The 17,656-nt window shown below is 38.0% G+C and overlaps 1 protein-coding gene across 12 annotated transcripts in view; it reads left to right on the top strand.

Annotated features, from left to right (window-relative positions):
• SPAG17 (sperm associated antigen 17) overlaps nucleotides 1-17,656 on the top strand; it is a 117,030-nt gene that overhangs the window by 55,421 nt on the left and 43,953 nt on the right. For all 12 annotated transcript variants that reach the window (XR_014586583.1, XR_014586584.1, XR_014586585.1 and 9 more), the window contains 7 exons: nucleotides 1,796-1,980; nucleotides 3,209-3,303; nucleotides 4,147-4,383; nucleotides 5,946-6,057; nucleotides 6,623-6,751; nucleotides 8,640-8,753; nucleotides 12,725-12,933. Coding sequence is in view for 7 of the 12 variants with exons in the window: in XM_083843489.1 (XP_083699615.1) it covers nucleotides 1,796-1,980; nucleotides 3,209-3,303; nucleotides 4,147-4,383; nucleotides 5,946-6,057; nucleotides 6,623-6,751; nucleotides 8,640-8,753; nucleotides 12,725-12,933 (1,081 nt within the window). In the remaining 5 variants the exon portion in view is untranslated. The remainder of the gene's footprint in view (nucleotides 1-1,795; nucleotides 1,981-3,208; nucleotides 3,304-4,146; nucleotides 4,384-5,945; nucleotides 6,058-6,622; nucleotides 6,752-8,639; nucleotides 8,754-12,724; nucleotides 12,934-17,656) is intronic.

Genomic DNA, 17,656 nt, shown 5'->3' with positions numbered 1-17,656 from the left:
TCTTCCCTATGGATATCAAGTCCTGTAGTTCATATAGAACATCCAAAAGTGTAGGAATTGTGCCCTTCAAAGGGTAGGCAGCAGGAGGCTACCTGTGACATCCAATGGATGCTACTTACAAGCAGGGTCCAAAGGCATGGGTGCTTATGCCTACAGTGATACATATGTACAAAACATTTTGATTTTGGATAGAAGTGACCACTTTATCAGGAAGCCAATTGAATTCCAACATTATCACTACTATTCTTTTTCTCAAATTCAATCTTAATGACATTTGTTTACTGTTTCATAGTAAACACATTACACAAGTTACTGGAAAAAATAATCCTTTCTGAGAAGTGATTCTGAGTCAGACATTGGCAGTAGTGACATCAGAATACATAATAATAGAATGTGTATTTTTGACTTTGAATGACTGTTTCATTGCCCTAGAATATTTTCCACACGAATAATCTCATTTTTATTTATAACATATATTCATCTTCAAGTTATTCCAGTACTGGCAACTCTAGGTCCAGACTAGTTTTGCCTTTTGTTTTCAACATCTTTGTTTTTCTACCTCGTTCACTTTTCTTTGGATAAAAGCAGAGTTGTCTTGTCTCTACTGAATACTTGATAAACAGTTCCTCCATGCAGGTACCTCAAAGCAGGCTCCACACACATTGCAGGAGGTAGGAGAGACTAGGGTATCTTTAAGCTGTACATAAACTTTGTACATCTCCAGCCTGTGTAGGTAGCATACATATTAAATCTCTTGAACATACAGTGTAATGCTACAGTAAGAAATTTGAAACTGTCATGAGGTCAAGAACTGCTTGTGCTGCCTACATGTTCACAAACAAAAACTGCAGATACATACAGAGCATTTGAACACAGTTGAATTGTCTTGAATTTATGAATGAGAAACATTATGAAGATGTAACAGCTGAATCTCATGCACTCTATACTAGCCCCTTTTACTTCTGCACATATGAAGAATCTTACATTAAAGAATTATGGTAGTCCTCCAAATAAGGGGTAGGGCAGCAACTGCATATATGACTTTCAGACTTCATCCTACCTTGAAAGCAGTTGTCCACAATGAACTATTTTAGTAGTTGTTTCAGATACCACTGGAAGATGAGATAATGCAAGTACAGATGCCAGCTGCAAACTCTGGATCAGTTTATCATTCAGTGCTGACTTCGGCTGTTAATTATCAATATTCTTAATTTATGCCAGGCTACAGTGCATTGATTCACTAATATGGATTTGGGTGACAATTTCTAAATGCCTTTCCAGTCATACTGATAGAGAAGAGCTAGGAATTAAATAGAATAACACCTCCTTAGTTGCTGAACAAACAAATGAAGTGTATGCTAAAAGATGATATAAATCAAGAGCTACCAAGAAAATAAGTCATCCAAGTGACTGTTCAATATTGACTGAATAGTGAAGAGCAAAATTGGTCTCAACATTTCTTAAACTGAATGTCTATATGTTTTCTGACTTTCTGGATTTTCTTTGATGGCAGGCATTCTTTAGAAAACAGGTTTCTAGTATCACTTTGCAGAAAGGAGAACCAAAATCCCGAACGTGAAAGAGATTAAGCATATATCATCTGGGCAAAAATACCACCTTCTTTTAAACAGAAAAAAAGAAAAATGAGAGAAACCCTGTCAAACACAATCCTTCTCTCAACAGTTACTGAATAATATTTGTATAAGAAACTGAGAAGCGAAGTGATTTTGTTTGACCTGAAATCATATGAGTGGAAATTGTGTTACGGTACGTAGATAAATATTGTGTTTTTCAGGAACTATCTTGAGCTGGTAGCCAACTCAGTTGAAGACTGGGTGAAAGAAGAAGAAGTCAAATACCAAGAAGAGAAGCTAGCTAGGGAAATAGAGGCTCTTAAACTGGCAGAAGGCATTGCAGAAGGATCTTCTGAATTTTCTGAATGTGCTGTCAAAAAAACTGGCTTCCCTAAGAAAGCCACAAGTGGGTATCTTTCTGTTTTATTGTAGAAAAATCATTCTTCGTGTTAAGTGTTGAGACTCAAAGCTGTTCAGAGTAGAATCCAATATATTTTTCATAAGTTAACCTTGTCATCTGTATAGACATAAACACGTTTCAAAATGAATTAAATACATATATTTAAATATTCTGCATCATCCTTCATTCTGCAAACTGAGGCTCTTAATGTAAACTTATATTTACAATACCTGTGTTTATTTAATGGAATTACTCTAAGGATTACAAACAAATATGAATCCCTGTTTAGATGACTGACCATATGTAAAGATGATCAGTAGTTGAAGTTGGCATCACTGTTCAGAAAAAAACATTTTTAAAAGGGCAGCATGAAAGTGAGAAGCTGTGAACTAGAAGCTAAAACTGGATTTGACTAGACTGCAGAGCAAGCTTTAGTTACAAGCAACATTTTGGATAGTGAAAATTGTAGGCCATTCATACAATGAATTTTGAGCAGGCAACAGAATCTGAAAACACATTTTCACAAAAGAGAGCTCTTGTCCAAATTCTCTATTTGTGTATTTAAATGGAATTAACAATGATTTGTTAGTCTTTGCTTTATTCACCTGCTTTGAGAATATACTTGAAACCTTCTAGCACTAAAAATTACCATTTCCAAAAATAGGATTGTCATTTCTTAACCTACTTAATGCTTCTGTATATGGTTTGGAAACCAAAAGAACAGTTTTGACTTTTAAATCATAACTTGTACCCATCTAGCTATCTGTGCTGGCTTTGGCTATGATAGAGTTAATTTTTTTCATAGTGGCTAGTATGGTGCTGTGCTTTGAATTTAGGAGGAAAATAATGTTGATAACATACTGATGTTTTAGTTGTTGCTGAGCAGGGCTTGCATAGTATGCTTGTCCGCTTCTCATACTACCCTGCTAACAAGGAGTCTGGAGGTTACAACCAGGACAGCTCACCCAAACTGACCAAAGGAATATATGGTCCCCAGTTATGAATACCAATTAATACTAGTTGTGAGATAAATTTCTTCTAATCTGAATAGCCTTTCTATTTTATCTCTAAAATTATTTAACATTTGCTTTATTCTACTTTTATACTTATGTATTATACTATTTACTAATATGTTTTACTCACACTACTTTTTATTTATTTTTCCATTCTTTTTTTAAATTATTCAATTTTTACGTATTTATGACTGCACTTAATCCCCTTTCTTGTCTCAAAGACAGCACATCAAGACCTGAGAGCATAATGGAGACCATTCCAGAATCTCAATCCAGCAATGAAGAAAGTCCTTTTATCAGAGAAGGTTCTCTTAAGGTGAGACAAAAATATGTATGTTTCTGAAATGGATTACATAACACTGATTTGCCAGAAAGATACGCTTTTGTTCTTGTAGACTTATATAGACTTGGCCCTATCCATTACACTACACAGATCTAGCTTAACTAATATACTCCCCTGATTTTTTTTAATTTTATTTTGACTTCTCACAGCCATAGTATATCTGATCTTTCTTACAATGTGTAGTGCTCTGCACTTTAAGTACTAACACCGGAATGTAGATGTGAAATGGTGTTAGCCAGATCCTGGATACTCAACTTGAGCTGATGTAGCTCAGGTTAGGCTAATGCCTATCTTGTAGTTGTGAATGCTTACCATTTCTTCCACAGTGATTTCAGTGCTTTAGTATAGTGGAAAATATCAGATATCTCATGTTGTCTTTCTGATACAGATTGGTATTTCTGGTCTTGATACCTCGTTCTTCTTTCTGTAAAGGAATGAAATCAGTTTATCTTACAGTTACACTTTGGGAATAAATTAATGCAGTGATGCATTCTGATATAGTCATAAACATTGTGGACAAGTGAAAAACAAAATGAATAATTCACTTATGACTGAATGTGTAAGATACAAATAGTAATCCTATATGTCTCCTATTGTCAAGAATGACTGATCCTGTGAGTTGAATGAGTCATTTTATGCAAAATAAAGTATGTAATATTGTAAAACTATAGACAAGTTTGAAAAATGTGAGTAAAAGACCAAAAGAACCAATGTTCTTTTGAGTTTGTTTACTGATGCTCTTTTCAGCATGCACGTGTGAAATACTGTGAAATAGAAAGAGAACCACAGTAATTTGAACTCTAAAATTTAATTTAGGCTTGGAAGGAGGAACAGAATCGATTACAAGAGGAAGAACGACTTAAGGAAGAAAAAAAAGTGGAAAAAGAAAATTTGGGTGGTAAAAATAAAAGACAGGAGACAGCAATATGTGTAGAAAGTGAAGGTTCCAATAAGAAATCTTCCAAAGAGAAACTTGAAGATGAGACAGCAAAAGCCCTTGAACCTGAGGAGGATCCCAGCATTCCAGAAACACATTCTGAGAAAGTGTATAAGGTAAGGAATCATATTGTTGCACCACTTTAGGAGAGTGTCAGCTATTTACATATAGTCAAGATTACAGCAAAGCTATTATCTGTTGTGAAACTAGAGTTCAGGGCAAATTAAGTCTAACTACATCCTGTTTAATTCCATCATTTTAACAGCAGATCATTTCCTAAAAGTTTTGAAAACCAGTTTCTGACATTTAAGACTGTCCTACACAAGACTATTAAATTAACTTGGATGTTCTTTAATGTATATGACAAACGATAACACAAAGATAAGTTGATCGTGGTTTTGTGACCATGGATAATATATTCATGGGATAAATTTTGCCTGAAGATGTGGCTTTCATGGGAGAGGGTAGGAAAAAGGAACATAGAGACCTGTTACGATTCACTTACTTGGGCATTGCTAGACCTAACTGAAGTTTTGGCTGTCCACACTGGAAATCAAGTGAAAGGAATTCACTGTTTCTTCCATTTCCTGTTTCGAATTTCATGTTCTTGGAGTGAGTTAATTCAAGACGTTCTGCCTGTTACACTAACAGAGGGATATTCCTTACCAGGGGAACTCTTCACTATTGTATCCAAACAATTTTTAGGCAGTTTGCACTGATTTATATTTGCTTTTTATATTAAACCTTGCATCCAAGACCATCATCCTGCGGTTTCCTTCTCACTACACACCATGAAACTATAGACGTGCAAAGCAAATCTTCATAGGTACTAGACTAGGCGTCCCAAAAGCTAGTCATTATTTCAGTACCAGGAAATGACAGTTATGGATAATATCCTACTTCTCCTTGAAGTTTTCTGGGGATAAAGCTATGAAAACAGCAGATCCATATTCATGGAAGTACTTCTGTACCCAGCTCCTACTTTCACTATCCACATCTCTTTCAAATTAAGGAATATAAATTAGGTACAACAGAGTTCCTTTGTGACACGAAATCTCATTTTATAGATGTAGACGATGGTTGTGCACTGCAAATGAAGTGACTTTCCTGTGTCAATATATTTTAGTCTAAACTTGCTTGAGTATGAGCTTCAAACTCAGAGAGATGTAACTTCCTAGTCTGAACTTGCCAGAGTACGCTAAACTAAGTTTTGCCAATTTGTGGCTGGTTAGAAGGCAGAGCAATCTAAGAATCAGGTTTACAGTGTCTGAAATCCAAAATCTAGAGGCTGAAAATCTGAATCTTTACCTGTCCTGTTCATGATGTACAGATCTCATGGCACTGGACTTTGTCTCTTTGCACTTGTCCAGAATTTTTCTATCCCTCTCATTATATGTTAAGCCACCAGACTGCTACTGTTCATTTCCACTGGTGGCTCCGTGCCACTGAATGACCAGATTCTGCACTCTTGTGGAACAAGTTACTTCAGTTAGTAGCTGAGGTACTATTTGGATATAAGAATAACATGCAATATATTTGCTAAAGCAATAATTACAGTAGTTAAATGTCTAAAAAAAAATGTTCAGAAAAATACTGTTGTAATGATCTGTCCTTCATTTACCTCTTTCACAGCTTCTGCCTTTCTCATTTACCCGTAGTCTAAAACTTATTTTTCCAGTTTCTTGGCTACAACATGGGGGAGAGTCTCATTCAAGTGTCTGGAATCAATCACTATCTTTTCCCATCTGATGGAGGACAGATTCAAGTAGAGAAGATAGAGTTTGTAAAAGGTGAGTCTTCTACTCTTTATGCTTTGCTTTAACTCTATTAATAACTGATGACATAGTTTCTTTATCCGTAAATGCTTTTTCGCATCTCAGCAGTAGAAATTCTGTTAAAGACATTGTGAGCATACCGTATAATTCCATATTAGACTCTATTACCACTAAAGTTTACATTTTGCTATAGTAGGTTAGCAATTGATAGATAAAGTATCAAAAATTAGAAATGGTGAAAAATCTGTTCATATTTGTTTCTTCAATGGCAACCAGTGCAAGATATTCCAAGAATGCGTGTCCCAATAATTTGTCCAGTCAAATGCAACATTTCTAAGTAACAGGGTTATTTTGCAGCCTTTCAGACCTCATTGTCAGGAAGTCTTCTGAATTTTTAGTCAGACAATCTAAACTCAGATAACCTTAATTTTGTCATCTTTGCCCAATAGTAAGCAATTGAATCCAGTTCTGAGCAATTTTCTTTTTTGCGTACCTTGTAGTTGCAGGTGCAAGGTTTTTGGGGACAGAGGTCAGTTCTGAAGCCTGGTGGGAGAAATAATAGTATTCCATTGCCTTGCAGGTCTAACTTTGGTTAAGTTGAAAGTGATAAAGGACAACCATAATTTCTTCATTCATATCACAGATCCCAAGAAAAACTTAACAGAAATTGAAGTGCAAGAAAGTGATGATGAACATAAAATTACATCAGGTTAGTGGTTTGACATCACTGATATAAAGAATTAATAGTTTGACACATTTAGTAGTTGGATGCAAACCTTATCAGCTAACATAAAATTACAGAGGGTGAATAAGATTACAGAGGATTCCTAATTACAGAGGGTGAATAAGATCAGTGTTGCTCCAAATAGATACATAATTTCAAATGAAGAATGTGGGCAGGAATTTATGTTATTAGACATCATTCAAAATTACAAATATATCAGAATCTCTGTGAATGTAAGGTTTTTTCCACCATAAGGTGGAAGTGAAATGTTTAGCTATTAGTAACATTCATCAAAAAAAAAAATTTGAATGTGCATTTTTCTGGCCACTACCATCTCTTTTACAATTCACTGTCCAGATCAGAAGTCCAAAGAAGGTAGAAATATTTTTTTCAGTAGACAGACTTACAATTGAAATAATCTGTCAGGGAATCTTGGAAACTTGCAGATGAAGAACAGCTCCAACAAGTTGGAGTTGAAAGAGTCTTTGGTCTTTGTACCCTCTGAGTCAGGAGATGGCAAAGACTGGGCACTTCAGCCTCTGTCCTCACCCTTGTGGACTGTGTTGTGTGGAATGTTAACTTACGTAGGGAGACAGTTCTTTGTATCTGAGATCAGAGGAGGACCCAGTCATTAAAAGACACAGGACTAAATAATAATCCAGTTTTCTGACTTAAGCATCATGAAGAGACCTTAAGCACAGTGCAGGACAACAGGTGCAAACCACTCTTTTTCTGAGGCAGGGAAATCACTGAACAGATTCACTATTCCTTAAGAGAATTCTCTTCTTTAGTAGTGGACTCCTGATCTTAATGTGGCCTGGGAAAGCCTAAGAGAATGCAAACTGAATTTTGTATACTATGCCCAAAATAAATTTCCCTGGAAAGGGAAGAGTTTCCCCTTTGAACTGGATCTCCTTTTGCGGATCATATGGCTGTAGCATTATTGCCTCCTCAAGACATTTGGTGTGGAAACAGATCCTTTCTGCAGTTCAGCAATATCTGTTGCTGGTTGCCATGTTGCTAACTGACACAAGTATTGAATCCAAATCCTTTCTGAACCCAGCCGAGGGTGGTTCCAGGAAGGAAAGTGTTTTGTAACAATATGTGCATATATTTGTTAAAAGCACTTTGGGATTGCTCATGCAGAACTGAAGAGTGTTGGAAAAGTATAACTTTTGGTAGGTATGTTAGTTCTTTTACTCTTCAGTGTTAGAAAGCATCCTATTCCTGCTCCTCTCTTTGGCAGCAGCTGCCACCATTGAAATACTAGTAGGTTGGATGAATAGAAAATTTGCATCCCTTCCACAGATGAGATATTTCTTGTCTGCCCTTCTGAAAGTGGTCCTGTATCATTCTGGGGTCTGTCAGATGGTACTTTCAATCACAATGTGTTAACATCTGAAGCAACGTGTAGTCATTTGGCACCAGTGGGAGGCTTTATTTCTGTGTAAACAGCAGTCCCCTGTGTGATAGAAATGAGCAGTTTAACATTCTTGTCAGCCAATACGGGAGAGAAACAGGATACTTGACTCTAGAACTTGGCTCTTTTGCTGTTTAAATTAAAAAAGACTTTTCACTCATTGTTGCTGTTAAACATGTTCTTACAGACATAGCTAATTAGAACGCAATTTGTAGATGAAAGGCCACAGGTACATTATACAAAACTGACTATTATACACTACCGTATGAGTGGCATGACAGGCAGTGCACCACAGCTATCACCCTTATAAAGTTTTTCCCACCCTGTATTTATTTATTTTACAGCTTAGTCATCCACCTTAAGGTGCCACTGTTCACACCAGTCATTGGTTTGCAGGTCAGGTGGTTCTAGTATGTGTTGCTATCTGTAAAATTAATTTTTTTTTTTTTAAAGGAAAAATGAAGAATCAAAAGAAAGCTGTGAGCAAGTTTGGATCTTTTTCAGCCACCTTAGAAAATGGAATCCAGCTGTCCCTGAGCTATTATGGACCTACAGGGAAGACAGCAGGTAAAGTAAGCAAATAGAAGAGGATATTTGAGAACCATAGGGGGAATTATTTTTCTTCTTTTTTTTTTTTTTTCCATACACCCCTTATTCAATAATTTGTTGCATGCAATTTTGTCTTTCTTAGCAGCTGTTACTACATGGTGGGGAATTTTCAGCAAGGCTTGAGATGAGATTACATTGTCAAGAATATTCTATGATTCAAATTTCAAAATGGAGGGAGGTCTCCATGCATTTTTTACTTACTGTGAAAATAGAGCAGTGCAATGAGAAACTTGAAAGTATTGTTACTAAGTAGTCCAGCAAAATCAGCCAGTTAATTTGAGCCAAAGAAAATTTGATTTGCTGAGGAGTCTTCTTGGTTTTCCAAGAAATAATATTTTTGTTAACTCATAGGTGATTATGGAACTTTCATTTTATGTTAGGAGTTGGACTCTAGGCTACAGTTGTGCAGTCATAATGAGGGATTTCTCTCAGCCTTTCAATAAACACATTCACCAACTGGAAGCAATTGCTTCAAAAAACCACAGTGAAAATAGCGTCTGCTTTTACCAAGAGCTTTTTGTTTCCATTACATTTGAAAGGCCACTGAAACCATCATATGAATAAAAGTGAAACCCTCCTCTGATCAGAAAATAATCCCAGCTTTTTTCAGCTCTTAAAATATGAAAACATTTAATTGAATGCATCTTTGTGTGGACCGTGGTAAACCATTCAACTATACACTCAGTTTTAATTATTCCAATACATTTTTCAAATGAATTACTAAAAAAGGACTTCTTAAACTTGAGCAAAGATAGCATCCACAATGTAGTTGACTGTGAAAACTCATGTATTTTGGCATGAGACGTGTCTAAACACCTACTTGTTAGCTGGTGATGTTCAGTTTTTTTTTCACATATACCATAAGCAACCTGTTCTACATTAGAATATCCTTGCCATGTTGAGCTTTACTGCAGCACTTCTGACTGGTTGGTATGCTTTGACTGTTTGCAGTTCTCCTACAATCACTTGCTTATGCCTACATTCCCCTGTGGGCATTTGTATTATAAGCGCTTAGAAAAATTCTAACCAGAAAAACTCTGGCTTAGGCTATTCATATACACCATCCATCCATCCATCCCTAATGTAGAATGGTATGCCACGTAATCTGTAGTTTCTCCCCATGGATTGGTTAAGTTGTGTTACTGAATTATTTTCTGGAACCTCTGTAATTCTCTCTGTTCTTCTTGTTTTTCTCATTTTATATCTTCCATATTCCTTTTTGAAGTTAAGATGACAAAAATCCCCAGATTGTTTGTCAGCTTTACACATCTTTTTTATTTCTTGGTTGAATTTTGATAATGTTTAAGTTAAACAAACTTTTAAGTTCTGAATTGTTTTCTCTAGCATGACCAAAATCTAACTTTTGACTTAGGAGTAAGCTTCTCATCACTTTGTGATGCACTGCTTGAGCACTTGTGGGACTTTCACATCAGGGTATTATATAACCTTTGCACCTGTCTTTGTGCCTGGATGAAATCCTGAGAGCACAACTCCGAGTGCTGGAGATCTGATTTTGTTTTCAGCAGGAAAGAAACCTTCCTTACTCTGACAGTGTTCTGGAATTTCCCATCATTCTCAAGACTTCTAAAGACACTTTCCCTCAGTCACAACAATCTATTCTGTCTTTGTTACCCTCAAACAAAGAGTTCTTATTTTTCAGGGCAACCATAGTAAAAGAGTAGGTGAAATTTCCTTAGGGGTTGAGAGCCTATAACAGCTTTTATTCCTAAATTCAGCACTCTGGAAAGTGTCATCTGAAACCGATAGTGCTCCACTTCACGGCATGGGAGCTTGATAGTGCCATCTTAAATGTAAGAGGTTGCTTATACCTAATTTGCAGTGTTCACATGGATATTTAGACTAACCTGAAAGGATAGATCATGTTCACTAATGTTTTTAAAGGTCAGTTGCCTCAGAGCCCTTCATGTCAACTATCCTGCTTCTTGGTAGAGAATTACTTCTGTCCTAGTTTACTGGTCAGCTGTTTCTACTCATTAGCCACCTGTAGATCAGTACTACTGCTTTTTTATTAAACAGTCGGGCTGTCTAATAAGTGTGCATCACAATGGCTGCCATGGAGAATTTTAAACTTTCCAATTTTATATAATTATTTGAGAACTTATTTCTGGCATATTACAAATAGAACAGATTTGTTCATCTTTCCTCAGACTTCCAGTGAACCATAAAAGTCACGCAGCATAAATGTCAGCACCTGAAAACAGAGCCACCTAACAAAGTATCAGATGCATGTGTCAGCCACGTATCAGCTAATGAAAATGAGGACTGAAAAAATCCTTATGCTGATCTAAATTTTCCTATCAGCTAAAGGTCATAAATGTATTGAAATAATGGTGCATTTCCCTAATGCTGGCACCAACACAAAAACTGAGGTTAAAGGCTTAGCTTAAAACCCGAGGTGGAAGGCTTGTTTTCCAAGGGCTTCTAATTATGACTTTATCACCTGGTGATAGTTTCTAGATGATAGTTTCTTCTAGCCTTAGATTGTTGATTTTTGTGTCACCTTTGCAGTTCCCATAAATCCAGAATCATTTATAAGACAACTGTTCCAGAACACACAGACAGTCTTTCTAGTAGTTTAGAATTTTATTTTTGATGTGGGCTCTGCATTTTCTTACCTGCAATGCTAAAAGCATCTAAGCCAAAACATTTCTGGAAACCATAAATACAGTCTTGTTCAGCTGAAGATATATTAACACTTCATTTGCATTACAGAAAATAGTGAGCTCATACTGGAATGGTTTTATTAGCACACTTCTGTAAGCATTTCTTCCCCCTTTATCTGAATGCAATTTGGCGTGCAATTTGTCAATGAGTTAGTTAACTTTTCTTTGTCTAATTTATTAGTTTTCACATTAAAAAACATTGGAATAAGCAAAATTAAAAAGTAATTTAATCAAAAGGATTTTATAAAAAAGGATTTTTGGAAGTCTTCTTGAAGACACTCTTGCAATGACTGACTTGTCATTAAACTTCATACTTTCAGAAACTACTAAGGAAATCAAGCTTGCTGTATTTATTTAAATTTTAAAAAAGCTGTTTTCTGAGCATCATGTTTTGCTCACTCGCGTTTTCAGTCCTTTATCTATACGGATGTGGTTAAGATATGGATAATAAATAGCTCCATCTGGGATAACAAATTTTCCAAAGCAGACAGGAATTCAATTGCCTGAATTATCTGGATGGAAAACAAGGTGCTATTCCATGAATTGTAGTCTTGGGACTTAAGTTGCCTTCAAGCAAGAGGAAGTGATTAAAAAAAATGTGTCAAAAAAAAAGGATTAGGGTTACAGCTGACTGGGTTTTTCAGATTAAGGAGAAATATTTGTTCATTGAAACAAAAAATATGTTACATAAAATCTGATTTTATATTAATATTATTTTCAAGTCAGTGTTTTGGAAGGCAACATGAGTACTTCCTGTCAGCGTGCTTAGCAGGCTGCCCTAATGACTGACTTTTAAGAAGTGAGAGAGACTCAGCAACAGAATCTTTCTGAATCATTTTAGCAAAATAGAGCTATGGAGTCCAAAACTGCTGGAGTCAGTCCATGCTCCATCAGCCTGTGATAAAGCATAATAACAGCGACCTTATCCTAGATGCTAGACTCAAAATGTCTCCACGTATATAAGTATTCCAGAGGTAAAAGAGAAAAACAAAGCTGTAATTTCTATTTTTGAGACCAATGACAAGCTATGGGAAACAAGTTTCAAGATTTCTTTTAGATTGACAAGTAGTCCACTGTGGAGAAATTTTCCAAATAATTTCATATATTCAGTCCCTCTGTCTTATTCCACTGAGTTTATTATTTCAAAGATAAAATTTAGTGTATAAGATATTGTCAAAAATAGAATGTGGTAAACTACATTTATGAAACTTAATTGCATTAAAATATTTCTTTTCCCTTTTTTAGATGATGAAACAGATCCTGTCTTAGCAACAGTTCTGAACATCCCTTCTGTTCATATTCCAACTGTGTTTCCTTCTACTACATCAGCTTCAGGAAAAAAAGATAAGTCAGTCAAACAAAAACCAGGAAAATCTCTGCCATCTACAAAAGCAAGCCATAGCAGAGTAAGCTCTCCACCACCAGACACCCACATAAAACAAGAAGAAGGAAAGGTGAGAGAATAGGCATTATCCAATTAACACAGAAAAGAAACAAACAAAAATTTAAATACATAAGCTTATGTACTAGACAAATATATTTGTCTCAGAGGGCTTTGAGATGTGCCTTAACAAATTCCTAGTAATTTATGGTGCTTCTAAGGATATGTTTTACTCTTCCAATTGCTCTTGGGTATAAATATTGGCAGTTGTTAATGAAGATGATACTCTTTAAGACTTCATGACATAGAACAGTGAGTCTTCCGTAATCCACGTTTTGTTGACTTTGGCTTTACAGTTAAACCTGTTACATTCTCACTGACTAGAACTGCTCTATAAATTAATTTTTAGTTTAACCAAATAAGAAAACTTCTCTGTGCTTTCCAAAACCTGTATTGGAAAGTCTTTAACCAACCAAATTGGAATCATAGAATCATTTAGACCCTTAATATCATCAAGACCAACCATCAGCATAACATTAGCAAGTCTACCACTAAACCATGTCCCTAAACACCATGTCCACACATCTCTTAAATACCCCTAGGGATAGTGACTCCACCACTTCCCCAGGCAGCCTGTTCCAATGCCTAACCACTCTTTCTGTGAACAAATTCTTACTGATACCCAATCTAACCCTCCCCTCAGGCAACTTGAGGCTATTTCCTCACATCCTATTACTTGTCACCTAAGAAAAGAGACTGATACCTGCCTCACTACAACCTCCTTTCATGTAGTTGTTAGAAAACAATGAGGTCTCCCCTGAGCCTCCTTTTCTCTAGACTAAACAACCCTAGTTCCCTTGGCCATTCCTCATATATCTTGTTTTCTAGTCCCTTCACCAGCTTTTTTGCTTTTCTCTGAATGCATTTCAGCAACTCAGTACCATTCTTGTAGTAAGGGTTCCAAAACTGAACATGGTACTCAAAGTGTGGTCTCACCAGTGCCAAGTACAGAGGAACAATTACTTCCCTAGTCCCACTGTTCACAATATTTCTGATATATGCCAGGATACTATTGGCCTTCTGGGCCACGTGGGCACACTGCTGTCTCATTTTCAGCCAATTGTCAGCCAAAACCTCAGGTTCTTTTTTGCTGGGCAACTTTATAGCTGCTCTTCCGCAAGCATGTTCAGCTCCATGGGGTTGTTATGACCCAAGCACAGCACCCAGCGTTTAGCCTAATTAGTGGAGAGTTTTGCAAAAGCCTTCTTTGCAATTTGGTCTTTCCAGTTGGTCATTAGCCAGGGACCAGCAACTTGAGGAAGCTGCTTTTGTCTATGGCTGAAGGTATTTCTGTCCCAGGACAGGCCTTTGGAAAGGATGGATGGCATTTCAAAAACAGATTCTGAATTTCTGTTATGGAATACTTATCACAGAGTAATACAGGAATTACATGGCCATGTGCATCAGAAGAGCATAACATTTGATCTTGAACATCTTCCATAGAGTTCTGTGAGAAATTTTGGGGCATTAAAACATGTGAGTGGGGGACAAATGGTTCACAATTCCCCTCTGCAATATAACTAACCTAGATTATTTCCGGTCATTAGCTAATTAATGGCAGAGTATTTTAGGCAACCACAGGAGGTTTGTTTGATCCTGTGATCTCACAGACCTGCCAGAGTATCAGTTACATCAAAAGTTCTTACAGAAATAAAGAAGATATAGCAGCATGCTGGAAGAGGATGCAAAAGTTTTCTATTTGAGATGATTTAATTTCTTTTCTTTTTTGACGCTGTTTTCTCCAACAACTAGTCCTAGAAATGCATGTTTTAAAACACCAAACAAGCTCAGAGAGAAGGAGAGAAATGAACGTGAACGCTATTAAGAACCAGTTTAGTCACCACCTTCAGTTTAGGAAAGCAGTGTCTTCTGACAAGAGGTATTATTGGTACATAAAGCAATGAGGTCCATAAACAGTTTCATTTAACATTGATGCTCTAAAATATACATTCTGGGATAATTCTTTAATACTAATTATTATAAAAAGCTATCCCTTCTAACCTGAGTGATCAAGTTACAAAAGAGAGTAGCATTTCTAGGTAACTTGCTTGTGCTTGCTAAATGTGGTTCTTAATATCTTTCCCAATTAACTGCAAAAATATTTAAAGTATATATTTTACATTTTGATTTTCCCCCAATTTGATTCTATCTTTAATCAAGGATGGCTGAAACAAAAAAGAGAGAACTGCTAACTGAATCATAGAAGCATATCATAGAACGACTTGGGTTGGAAGGGACCTTAAAGATCATCTAGTCCCAAACCCCCTGCCATGGGCAGGGACACCTCCCACTATACCAGGTTGCTCCAGGCCCCATCCAGCCTGGTCTTGAACACCTTCAGGGATGGGGCATCTGTAACTTCTCTGGGCAACCTGTTCCAGTGTCTCACCACCCTCATAGTGAAGAATTTCCTCCTAACATCAGATCTAAACCTCCCCTCCTTTAGTTTAAAACCATCACTACACTCCCTGACAAAAAGTCCCGCCCCAGCTTTCCTGTAGGCCACCTTTAGATACTGTAAGGTCACAATAAGGTCTCACTGGAGCCTTCTCTTCTTGAGGCTGAACTCCCAACTCCCTCAGCCCCTCTTCATAGGAGAGGGGTTCCAGCCCTTTCATCATCCTCATGGCCTTCCTCTGGACATGTTCTAATAGGTCCATGTCTTTGTTGTGCTTGGCGCCCAAGAGCTGAACACAGTACTCCAAGTGAAGCCTCCCAAGAGCAGAGTAGAAGGGGGACAAGCACCTCCCTCAACCTGCTGGCCACTCCTCTGTTGATGCAACCCAGGATACAGTTTGCCTTCTGGGCTGCAAGCATGCACTGCTCCAAAACCTCCAAATCCTTCTCTGCAGGGCTGCTCTCAATGTGTTCTCCACCCAGTCTGTTCTCATGTCTGGGATTGCCCCAACCCAGGTGCAGCACCTTGCTCTTGGACTTGTTGAACCTCGTTAGGTTCACATGGGCCCAATTCTCTAGCTTGTCCAGGTCCCTTTGGATGGCATCCCTTCCTTCTGTTGTATCAACTGCACCACTCAGCTTGGTGTCATCTGAAAACTTGCTGAGGGTGCACTCAATCCCATTTTCTATGTCGTTAAAGATATTCAGCAGTACCGGTCACAAGACAGACCCCTGAGGTACACCACTTGTCACCGGCCTCCACCTGGACATAGAGTCATTGACTACCACTCTCTGGGTGTAGCCTTCAAACCCATTCCTTATCCATTGAATGGTCCACCCTTCAAATCCATGTCTTTTCTGGTTTGGAGATCAGGATGTCATTGTGTCAAAGGCCTTACAGAAGTCCAGGTAGATGACGTCGGTCGGTCTTCCCTTGTCAACTGATGCAGTCACTCCATCTCAGAAGGCCACCAGACCGACCAGGCACAATTTGCCCTTGGTGAAGCCGTGCTGGCTGTCTCGGATCACCTCCTTGTCCTGCATGTGCCTTGCCATTGCTTCCAGGAGGATCTGTTCCATGATCTTTCCAGGCACAGAGGTGAGGCTCACTGGTCTGTAGTTCCCCAGGTCCTCCTTTCTATCCTTTTTAAAACCAGGAGTGATGTTTCCCTTTTTCCAGTCACCAGGGACCTCACCTGACTGCCAGGACTTTTCAAATATGATGGAGAGAGGCTTGGTAATTCCATCAGCCAGTTCCCTCAGGACCCTGGGATGCCTCTCATCGGGCCCCGCAGACTTGTACGTGTTTAGTTTCATCAGGTGGTCTTGAACTCACTCTTTGTTTACAGTGGGAGGGACTTTGCTCCCCCAGCCCTCATCTACAGGGTCAGGGACTCGAGAGACGTGGGCAGCCTGACTGGCAGTGAAGGCTGAGGCAAAGAACTTGTTGAGTACCTCAGCCTTCTCCACATCTGTTGTTACCAGTTCTCCCTTCTTGTTTATCAGAGGGGGCACACTCTCCTTGGCCTTTCCTTTCTGGCCAACATACCTATAGAATCCCTTCTTGTTATTCTTTGCGTCACTTACCAAGCTCAGTTCCATCCATGCCTTGGCTTTCCTGATCCCATCCCTGCACGTCCAGACAGCATCCCTGTACTCTTCCCAGGCCACACGTCCCTGCTTCCACTGCCTGTGCATTTCCTTCTTGCTCCTCAGTTTGACCAGCAGGTCCTTGTTCAGCCATCCTGGTTTTCTTCCCTCCCTGCTCGCTTTCTCACACACGGAGATGGAGAGTTCTTATGCTCTAAGAAAAACATCCTTAAAGAGTTGCCAGCTTATCATAATTATGTTAACTGAGCTAGGCTAAGCTGTTCAAAGAGGTAGAATAGGTAACATGGAAATGAAGGGTTAAATGCAATACAGATACATTTGAAACAGGAAATAGCTTCCAGTGAACAGTAAATGAGAGGAGAGGATAGTAAGAAAGACAAGAATAGACAGGTACTGAGAACATCCTTGGAAGACTCTTTGACATGACATAGCTATGCTGCTCTGTGGTACCCAGTGAATGAGCTGATACTATGTCTCTTGTTTCAACATGGATTCTGTCCATATCCACAAAAAATGCTACTGAGCCAATTTTCACAAGTTTAACTAGGTATTTGTAGAATATGAGCATTGAAAGTGGTGCAGGGATTTGCCAAACAGCACTCAGCATAACATACAGCAATTGTATGGTACAAAAGAAAACCTGCATAAATTCCTATACCACTAAAATTCTGTCATGAGGACATCTTTAAGTTCCTCCTCTTCTTCCAAGAGGCTATTTATGATTTCAC

The sequence above is a fragment of the Anser anser genome (assembly GCF_964211835.1).
Source record: "Anser anser genome assembly, chromosome: 1".
Taxonomy (NCBI): domain Eukaryota; kingdom Metazoa; phylum Chordata; class Aves; order Anseriformes; family Anatidae; genus Anser; species Anser anser.
The sequence above is the reverse complement of the archived record's forward strand: the minus strand, read 5'-3'. Positions and strand labels throughout refer to the sequence as shown.